A 10,230-nucleotide genomic window follows, 5' to 3' on the forward strand; every position below is an offset into this window, starting at 1 on the left:
AGCGCATGGATTTAGGGTATAAAACAGAACATGGGGGGTCCCCGGCTTCACTTTTCTCCTCCCCCCCCCACGCTGCAAGCAACAAGGATGCTTGGAAGACTGAAGACTCCAACGGGGGGGCAGGGGGGGGACTGGCCCAGGTCTCAAGGGTGAAACCTGTGTGTTATGAAGTGTAACATGCAACGGGGTGAGAAACCTGCTTGATCGAAACCCTGCCAAGTGTCTTACGGGTTTAGGATTGAGACTGTGCGCTGCTTTTGCTTTCGTTGGTAACTAACTCCGACTTTCCTATCACTTGTAATTGCTTAAATCAGTGGCCCTTAAACTTTTGTCCTGGTGACCCCTTTCCCATAGCAAGTCTCTGAGTGTGACCCCACCCCTTATAAATTAAACCCACTTTTTTTATATATTTATCACCGTTATAAATGCTGGAGGCAAAGCGGGGTTTGGGGTGGAGGTTGACACCTCGTGACCCCCTGAGGGGTCCCGGCCCCCAGTTTGAGAACCCCTGACTTAAATCTGTCTTTTCGTAATCAATTTACTGTTGCTCCTTACCGGTGAGTTTTGACTGGAGTGCTTGGTAAATCTGCCCAGGTTTACCGTCCCTTTCCATTGACGACGTGGTGAACCAATGAATAAACTCGCCTTGCTCAAGAAAGGGTCTTGAACAGGGCCAGACCGTATATTCCTAACATACAGGGCTGGGAGCTGGGGGGATCTGGCTGGTGCCTTTCTCTGTGTGATCCGTGGGTGGCTCTGGGATTCGTGAAATCTAGCTGGGTGCAGGACTCCACACGCTGTTGGACTGAGTGGTAACAGCACCTGGTTCTTGCCACCGGTAAGGCACTGACAACCCCCAGGGTAGTGAGACAAGGGGGCCCCACGGTCCTACAGTCCCAGGTTGCACCCCGGGGATCCCGTCTCACCCCGTACAAGGGCATTTACGCTGATATCGCTGCGTGGACACTACAGTCTTTGCCACTATAGAAATCACACCCAGCCACCGCTCTCCTCACCAGCATTGCCAAAACTTCCCGCCGCAGACCTGGCCTGAGTCGCTCCGTGCCTCAGTTTCCCCAGCTGTACAATAGCAATCTTAGCGCTGCTCTGCCTCGCAGGAAGTTAAGCTCATTGCGAGGGGTTTAGACCCTTGAGTACCGGCTGAGAGAACTAAACCCTGAGTGGGAAATGAGAGAGGCAGCGTGGCCTGGCTGGATTCTATCCCTGGCTCTGCCACTCACCGGCTGGGTGATCTTGGACAAGTTACCTCCCTGCTCCATGCCTCAGTTTCCCCATGTGTGAAATGGGGATCCTGCTACCGCCCTCCTTCGTGCAGCGCTTTGCGATCTGCTGCTGGAAGAGCTAGCAATTACTAGTATTGTCTCGTCATTGCAGTTCCGTTTATTGCAGGGAAAGGCGTGATAAAAGCCAGGGTGCGAGGGAGAGGGTTCGGAGAGAATTGGATCTGGGGGGTAAAACCAAGCAAGGCCTATGTGCTTGAAGATTACAGTTGCCTGGAAGTATTAAGTAGAGCATTTAACCTCTCTGGCTGCTAAATGGATGCCGAATTGGGTCACTCAGACCAGCTAAAAGCCGAAGCTCGTGGTCTATTTGTTAATATCAACTGATTGTTATTTGGTACCGCCGAGAACGCGCTAGGTGCTGGATAAAGTTCAGCTTAACACAGCCCCCTGCAAAGGGGTTTGCAATTTAAAGGGGAATTTACCAGCTGCTCTGCACAACTCTCTGACGCTGAGACGCTTTTCCATTGGCGTTTTCTTGCCGGGAAATCACCTAGGTTTCAGGCAAACAGCACACCTGCGAGAGCTGGGCTAAAGCCCTCCCAGAAGCCTCCGCCACAGAGGGGGTTGGGGATGTGGGCACGAACCCATGGGGCTGTGATCTGGCAGCAATCGCTCAGGCGCCGTGGGGCAGCTGTTCCTGGAGGCGGATAGCATGGTGGTGTGCAGGCACTGAATACCAAAGCAGTCAGGGATGCCAGTTGCCCGGTGAGCGGTTTGGTGTGAGCGGTGGGATTAAGGCTTGGTCCAGCTGGAGGTTTGGTGTGAGCGGTGGGATAAAGGCTTGGCCCGGCTGGAGGCCTGGTCTCACTGCTTCATCCCTGGCCTCGCCTCAGTAGCACTTGCAGTAGTAGGCGGAGATGGAGTTGTCCCAGTCCCCGAAGAGCCCCTTCTTGATCTCCCGCAGCCGATATACCACCCCGCTCTTGAACTTGCGGTTGTAGCCTTCCTTGCCCCTCCTGGACCAGACGTTGAGCTCGCACAGGGGTGCCACCACCAGGGACGAGATCTTGTCGTTCCAGCCGAGCGGTATGTAGGGAACGTCGTCGCCGGGCTGCACCTGGAGCACGTCGCCCCCGCAGCACTGGGCGTAGTAGGGGCTGTCGTCGACGTACAGCTGGGAGCAGACCTTGCTCCCGTCGGCGTTCTTCAGATCCGCCGGTGCCGGGCACTGGGCCCAAGCCGAGGCCAGGAGCAGAGGAAGGAGGAGCAGGGTGCGAGCGGTGGCCATCGTCCCGGTGCCGATGGGGGAGCCTCCGCAGCGGTTCTCGTTTATAGAGCCCCCCTTCCGAGGCTGGGGCCCTGCCGGGGTGGGGGAGCCTAAGGACGCTGGGGGCGGGTGTGATAAGGGTGGGAAAAGGGAAAGCTGGTGGCACAGTGGAGGACAGTGTGTCCTGCCAAGGGAGCTCTCCCACCGAGGCCTCACAGGGGCACCTGGGGGGGTGGCAGCTAACGGGGGTGGGGGGCTGCTCCCCCTGGAAAGGTGGGGTCACTCACCGCGGTCCCCCAATGGGTTTGGAGGAGTTGGAAGTGTTATTGTCCTCCCCCTCATTTTATAGCTAGGGAAACTCTGGCCTGGGAGGGCACGGAGGTCATCCAGGAGTCCTGACTCCCCAAACTTCTTGTGCTGTAACCACTAGATATCACGGGCAATGGAACCCAGGAGTCCTGCCGCCACTTGCTCTCACCATTAGACCCCGCTCCCCTCCCAGAGCAGGGAAGAGAACCAAGGCGTCCTGACTCCCAGTCCGTCCCTCCAGTCAGGACGCCTGGGTTCTGCTCCTCGTTGTGCCGCACGACTGTGGGTGAGTCATTTCACCCACTCTGTGCCTCAGTTTCCCTGTTCGTAAGGCAGAGCAAAAATGAGCAACGCGATGCCCTGGCCCCAGCATGGGGCTGCTCCGGGGACTCCCCAAGCAGCCACCACCTGCCTTTCCTGCAGCCCTAGGATGCCAGGGCTCCATTTTCACCCTCGAGCGGGAGGGAGAGCAGTTCCCCTTTCCCCTATCCCCACCAGCTGGAATGGCACCTGATAAGCTCCCCTCAACATGACAGGTGTGTGCTTTCCCCCGGCTACCCATTCCCCTCCTCCCCGGGTCATGGCCCCGAACCAGGTGTGTGTGAGGTAGTCTGATCCTTGGCTTCCAGCCAAGCTTGTTCCCAAGGATGTGGCCTTCTCCAGGCAGCTCTGCAAACATAGAATCATAGACTGTCAGTGATGGAAGGGACCTCAGGAGGTCATCTAGTCCAACCCCCTGCTCAAAGCAGGACCAATCCCCAATTTTTGCCCCAGATCCCTAAATGGCCCCTTCAAGGATTGAACTCACAACCCTGGGTTTAGCAGGCCAATGCTCAAACCACTGAGCTATCCCTCCCTGCCACAAGATCTGTTCCAAAGCCAAGGGGATGAAACGTGGGGTCCGATCTCTATCGGCAGGTAGGCCCCTAAGGACAGCAGGAGGCACCTAGGAGGATCCCCTTGAAGTGCCTAGCTACTTTCGGTGCCTAAATCCCTTTGTAAAACCCAGCCTAATCCTCTCTGCTAGAGACCCTGTGTTCCCTTGCGAATAGCAGGGACAGCGGAGGGAAGCATTGTTACTGATGAACTTATTTTTGAAGCCCTTCTGCATGCAAGGGAGACCATCCTGGTGATCAGGATGCTGGCCTGGATCTCTGGTGTTTCTGGTTCGAGTCCTCGCTTTTCCAGCAGTCACTTTGAACAAGACATTGAGGGGCGGGGACACAGGGCAGCTGGTTGCTACTAGCTCTGAAAATCTACCCCCCCCCAAAGTAAAATCTCTGGGGGTGTCGGTTTCCTTGGGAGAACAGCCCTGCCTTTGTCTATAGAGGCCTCGTGGGGGAGTCCCCGGGGGCGGGGGGGCTCTCAGTCCTGCAGACTCCTAACCTTTGCGGGCGAGCAGCCTCTGGAGAGGTGCTGCGGGGCGGTTACTTTCCTGGCGTGGTTTTGGGGGGAGGGATAGCTCAGTGGTTTGAGCATTGGCCTGCTAAACCCAGGGTTGTGAGTTCAATCCTTGAGGGGGCCATTTGGGGCAAAAATTGGGGATTGGTCCTGCTTTGAGTAGGGGGTTGGACTAGATACCTCCTGAGGTCCCTTCCAACCCTGATATTCTATGATTCTATGATTCTTCAGGTGGGAGGAGCCTCGCAGGCTGGGGCGGGGCTTAGCCGCTCACCACCACCTGGCACTAATTAGAAGCTTCCCAGGTGATGGGTCTTGGGTAAGAGGCCAAGGAACAGCTCGGGGGTGGGGGGGGGGAAGGCCACCCAGTCACCCCGCCTGACTTATGCTGAGCTGTTCGGACTTGGAGAAATAAACCCATCCCTGGAGCAAAGCTACTGAAAATGCCGGGGGCGCTGCGGCTGCGCTGGCCGGTGAGCGTCAACCCCATTGGTTTCCAGGGCCGGGGGGCCCCACCGGCCAGGTCCTGAGCAGGTTGGCGCGTTGTTGAGAGGCCAAGGCTCCCGGCGGCCTGGAGCCGCTTGGGAGTTTCCCGCACCTTGAGAGTGCGGTAGCAAAATCAGGATGGCGGTTTTTTTACAACGATGCGCCCAGCCCTCGGTGGTCTGTTTCCACGGGTAGTTTTGTTGTCTTCAACCCTGCGGCCTTCTGGGGGGGCTCTGCCTCGGGGCTCTGCCTTGGGGCTGTCATTAGATCTCCCTGGGTTCAGAAGGGATGAAAAGGAAAGTGAGAGCGAAACGGTGTCGGGCCTGCCCTCGGAGGTGGGGGGATTCCCCGGCTGGGGGGAGAGAACCTGGTACAAGAGTCTGGGCCCTGTGCTTCTCTGGACAGATCCCAGCAGCAGAGCAAGAGCGGGAAATGATTAACGAACCCGCTGCCCTCGTAGGAGAGGACTCGGTGTTCACTCCTGGTGACGTGCTGTCCCCTTCCCGTGGTGGCTGTAGCCTTGGCTAAATTGCCGGGGCCTTGTGCTGTTAAATTCATGGGTTCGATCCCTGTGGCTGGGCCTTGTTCTAGCGTGGCAAGACCCAGAGGTGGTGGGTTTGATCCCTGCTGGTCCTTGTACCACCGTGTTTTATTCAAAGCTGCCCCGTGTCCTTTCCTTCTGCAGCTGCTTTGGGGATGGCGTTAGAAAGCCCCAAGAATGATGCAAATGGAACTGCTCTCCCAGCCTGGCCCAAGCCCTAGGGCGATGCAGATGACAAGAAATACGTGGTCTTTTTTTTTTTTAACCAGCCCTTTTATTAACACTGACATAAAGCACAACACAGCAATAGGAAAAGGCTCGAGGACCAAGCAAAATGTCTCCCATCATCACTCAAAATGGCACAGTGCAGAGAGCTCAGATTCTCCCCCCGCTTCTGAAATCACAGGCTCCCTGCCACTCACATAATAAATAATTATTAAAATACCCCCTCCATTAGCAGTACAGGGCACATGACATATGTCTGAGCAGTTCTCAATCCCCCCAGCAGAGGGCGGCATTGCACACACACACACACACACACAAGTCGGCTCATTGCACCATGTCGGATGGAAGGTCTCCCTTAACAGATGATCTAAGTCATAGATGACGAACCGTGAATAAATAAATATCTAATCAAACTCCAGTTTCCACAATTACCCCGCTAATTCCAGGGACTGAAAATAAATTACATAAATAAGACACACAATTCTGTAACACTGCTGCAGCCAGGGACGGCAGGTTGAACCTCAAAACACGAATGTAGAATTTCTTCTGCAGGAGTGAAATTCACCCCCTGGGTAGCCGTGCACGCCTTCTACAAAGGGTTGAATTTCGCTCACTAGTGAGCAGAAACCAGCTGTGTTCGCTCACCAATGAGCAGAAACCAGCACTGTCTAAATGAAAACATTGAGAAATACTGGATATGTCAGAATCACGAGTTTTGAAAATCCAACAGTTTGAAAATCCAACAACGCTGTCCACCCGCTTCAGAGTGAGTTTGCAAATCCGGGATAAAAAGCCACGGAACTGGCCGTGCTTCGACCAGCGCTGATCGCGAGTCCCTTTCGAAAACGTTAGGCCGTAATTACTTAAAGGAGAGGAAATTAGCCAAGGGAACGGCTAGTAAATCTCTGAGGAGGCCGGCAGGATCTGCTAACTCACAGATGCAATCTGAGGGGTTGACATTGACCTGGGAAGGCGAGCCAGGAGAAAGCTACATCGTGTGACTGTTTTCTAGCCAGTCATGAGCCAGAATCTTCTCCTGGTATGTAATAAATACAATACTTAAAAATATAGAAGGTCCCATCCAGACTTTCTCTCTCTCTTCCCCCACCTCCTCCCCATTCAGTTGTGTAGATGTCTGGTCTAGTGGCAGCAGGGCAGGTTGACAGCAGCAGAGTTTCAATGGCAGGACTCGCTGAACTTGTAGGCAACATTCCTCAGATCTTCATTCAGTAGATGGAAGAGGTTGAAGATCAGACCTCCCTCCAGGCATCTGGCAGACTCCTGGGACCAGAGAAATAGCAAGTGGGCATTACAGCTTGTCACAGCCGCGGATTCAGAGCCTGGCACGGAGCTCTGGGGCTGCGTGGCGGCGGCAGGGGATAGAACTCGGGTCACTTGGGCTAAAGGAGAATCGCCGCTACCTGTCAGCACTAGAAGGGATAGGACACAGGGTTGTAGTGTTGTTGACTCGAGCCAGCAGAGGGCAGTGGTGTGTGCGGGTACAGACGTGCACATGTACAGATGCGCACAGAGTTCACTATTATCCCAAGGGTGTCTTTCCTTCTCAGCGGCTCAGGGTGCCCCTCCCCCATCTCATCTCAACTGGCCCCGATGCCCCAGGGTGCAACTGACCAGGGATTTATCCACAGTGGCCTTAGGGTAGCACCTAAGAGCCTCAGTCATGGAGCAGGACCCCATTATGTCAGGTGCTGTACGTTCTTATTGCTACTAGGTGCATTACGGTAGCTGCCATGGACCAGGCCCCCATGGCGCTAGGTGCTGTTCATGTGTATAGCTACTAGGTGTATTACGGTAGCACCTAGGCACCCTGGCCATGGAGCAGGACCTCCCCCCCGGTGCCAGGTGCTGTACAATTGTATTGCTATTAGGTGTATTATGGTAGCTCCTTGGCGCTTTGGCCATGGAGCAGAACCCTCCTGTGCCAGGCACTATATATTTGTATTGCTATTAGGTGGATTATGGTAGCATCCATGTGCCCTGGCCACGGTGCAGGACCCCCCAGATGCCCGGCGCTAGGCGCTGTACAAACCCAGAACCATAGGGCAAAGGCCCGGGATGCCACCCCGCATCCTCACCTCACTTTTTCTGGCAAGGGATTTCCGTAGCCATTTGGCGAGGATGGGCAGCGGCCCGGCATCATCGTGATCCAGGCCCTTCAGCTGGATCTGAAAGTCGGGGCAGAACGAGTTACAAACGACCCCCCGCTCTGGTGTGCCGAGGGCGGCCAGCGGCTGTTCTCGGCCTGCCGCTCGTTGCATGGCACCAGCCTTCTCCCACCCAGGGACTCCCCAGGCTCCGGCTGGGCTTTTGTGCCTCTGGAAAAGCCAGACTACGTGCTTTCAATTCCCTCCCGGTTGGCTTGCGGCACGCTGGATTTCACTGGAAAAGAAGAGTGTGCGTGTGTACGTACAGGTGCCCAGCGGCCAGAGCTACTTCCCCAGCTGGGGCGCAAGAGGGTCTGGGTGTGCAGAAGGTTGTGGGGTCAAAGCTGGGTGACAGTCCAGCTTGGAGGTTATTACACGGACAACGCGGAGACATGCTGGGATATGTTTTAGCTACACCCGTGTGATATAAAGCCACCACCACTTGCATGAGTATATTAGAAGGGAGCGGTAGTTGTGAGTTTCCTACTCTGTGAGTGTGTGTAAATATAATCCATATACTCATAGCACTGGAAGAAGCTGCCTTCAGCTCACCTTAAAGGGATCAAAAGAAATATGTTTTCACGTGACGTGCAATTGGCCTGTGGAACTCATTGCCACAGGAAGTTGGCGAGCACAGTGTAACGGGGTGGCCTGCCCCTTTAAGAGCCTGGGGCCTGCCAACCTGGTCTATGAAAAGCCCCAGCTGAGAAGGGCAGGTGTTTTCTATAGAGGGCTGGAAAAGCTCATGGGGGAGGGGAAACTGAGGCAGCAGCTAGCATGAGGACAGACTGGGGAAGGTGGTTCTGTGCCTGGCAGGAATTTAGCAAGCTTTAGGAAGGGGTGTTTCTAAGGAGCACAAGAATCGCTGGTGTTATAAGAGCTAATGCTAATTTTAAGATTTTTGGCAGGGAAACTGGGGCTCCTGCTTCCAGGTTTAAACTCATCCCTGGGTATGAGTGATGAGGATGCTGGCTGCTGTCAGCGAGGGGATACCGGGTTAGACTGTCCTCAGCTCTGATCCATCCTGGAGACTCATATGTTTGTTACAAACCGGATTCTGTGCTCCGTGACGCACTGCCGTGGGCCAGGCGTAACACCGGGGAGTCACTTTGCTGTGACTGGGAGTGGAACCTAGCCCTGAGTTCAGGAATCCACAAAACCCCTCACTGAAAGGCAGCAGCCTCTGAGGTGGGGAACGGGGCAAACATTTGGGACAGGAAATCCAAAGCTTGCTATATCCCATCCCACTGCAGGGGGACGTGGGGACAGAGAGGGCAGCTAGGCTGGGACAGCCGTGTTTAAAATGTCTGAGCCAACGCGGTGGTGCTGCATCTCAGCACCATGCGAGGGATCCCTGTATATACAGCTCCTGTGTCCCACCCCAGAAGTGGCTGCATGTCAGTGCCAGGCAAGAGATCCCTGTATAAACAGCTGCCATGTCCCACCCCAGAAGTGGCTGCATCCCTGTGGTGGTCGTCAGTGCTGGTACTCACACAGCTCCTCAGGTCCTCCTGGATGCTCGCCAGGATCTCCAGGGGCCCGGACGCATTCCTGACCAGCTCGGGCTTGCTGAAGTTCTGAATGACCCTGATGGTCAGATCCATTTTCTTCTCCAGCACCACCAAGTTTTGACATGCCTGGGGGGCACAGCAGAGGGATGTCTGAGTGAGGCTGGAGTGGGGCAGCAGGGGACCTTCAGAGCTGGGGTCAGAGGGCAGGTCCGGGGGATTGGCCAGGCATGGGGGTGGGGGGAAGAGGAAGAGAGTGGAATGGGGGGGCAGAAGGATGGAGGGCATGGGGAAGAGGGAAGGGTGGGAGGAAGGGAGGGGGAAGGGTGGGATGGGGCAGAGAGGGGGAGAGGGCACGTGTCTCCGCCGTGGGGTCTCTCACCGGCAGCTGGTCCAACTTGTGGCTGAAAATCTTGTCGGAGCAGTTCATGACAGCGCCCTGGATCGTCTTTCCCTGTGGGGTAAGGCAACGTGGGTGGTTAGTCGTTCCTTGGGCCATGCAGAGAAACTTCCTCCATTCGGGCATCAGAGCAATGCAGGGTCGCACTTTACCCTAGAGTGACTTCATTCTCGGCAGCCACCCATGAGATGCAGCTGTCTCTGGGGTGGGCGTGGGACTGGGATCCCTCACCCGGTGCTGAGATCCAGCTGCCACTGGGCTGGGGTGTGGGGATGTTAATGCAGGGATCTGTCACCCGGTGCTGAGATGCAGCCACCTCTGGGGCAGAACATGGCAGTGGCTGGGCAGCCGCACAGCGGTGCTCGCACCACCGTTTAGGACAGGAAGTGGCAATCACTTCCTTCTGTATCTCACTGAAACTGCTAGGGACAGCATGAAATTTACAATTTGGCTCCAGTTCTGGGGTTACCCCCATCCCTTGTGCTAACTCTTCAGATCCCGAGGGATCGGGACAGCGGTTTCATGTCTCCCCCGAGAGTTGCCTCTACTCACGTATTTATCCCTGAAGTCCTTGAAGGCTTGGATATATTGGGGAAGAAGGGATCTGTATTGGGAAAGTTGGCAATTCTTTGCCGGAGCCCCTTCGGCGAAAGTTTCCACCAATACCAGCAGGAGAGCTGAGAC

At 55.5% G+C, this 10,230-nt stretch overlaps 2 protein-coding genes across 2 annotated transcripts; both read right to left on the reverse strand.

Annotated features, from left to right (window-relative positions):
• Window positions 1–2,133: 2,133 nt before the first annotated feature.
• SYCN (syncollin) lies at window positions 2,134–2,532 on the reverse strand. Its single transcript, XM_074936957.1, has one exon. The coding sequence runs from the start codon at window positions 2,530–2,532 to the stop codon at window positions 2,134–2,136; it is 399 nt and encodes a 132-aa protein (XP_074793058.1).
• A 4,117-nt stretch (window positions 2,533–6,649) lies between these two features.
• On the reverse strand, window positions 6,650–9,576 carry LOC141976782 (interferon lambda-3-like). The gene is made up of 4 exons (XM_074937944.1): window positions 9,529–9,576; window positions 9,132–9,275; window positions 7,570–7,659; window positions 6,650–6,754 (listed from the first exon to the last, which is right to left on the reverse strand). Exons 1-4 carry the CDS (start codon window positions 9,574–9,576, stop codon window positions 6,650–6,652), a joined length of 387 nt encoding a protein of 128 aa, XP_074794045.1.
• Between the last annotated feature and the right edge of the window lie 654 nt (window positions 9,577–10,230).

Source organism: Natator depressus, chromosome 23 (genome assembly GCF_965152275.1).
Source record: "Natator depressus isolate rNatDep1 chromosome 23, rNatDep2.hap1, whole genome shotgun sequence".
In the NCBI taxonomy this organism is placed as follows: Eukaryota; Metazoa; Chordata; order Testudines; family Cheloniidae; genus Natator; species Natator depressus.

Excerpts from the sequence above, each read along its gene's own strand:
- SYCN (XM_074936957.1), bottom strand. The coding sequence starts at position 2,532 with ATGGCCACCGCTCGCACCCTGCTCCTCCTTCCTCTGCTCCTGGCCTCG.
- LOC141976782 (XM_074937944.1), bottom strand. The coding sequence starts at position 9,576 with ATGAACTGCTCCGACAAGATTTTCAGCCACAAGTTGGACCAGCTGCCG. Across the intron at positions 9,276-9,528 it reads ACAAGTTGGACCAGCTGCCG|GCATGTCAAAACTTGGTGGT; the intron begins GTGAGAGACCCC and ends TGTGCCCCCCAG. Across the intron at positions 6,755-7,569 it reads CCCTTGCCAGAAAAAGTGAG|GAGTCTGCCAGATGCCTGGA; the intron begins GTGAGGATGCGG and ends CTCTGGTCCCAG.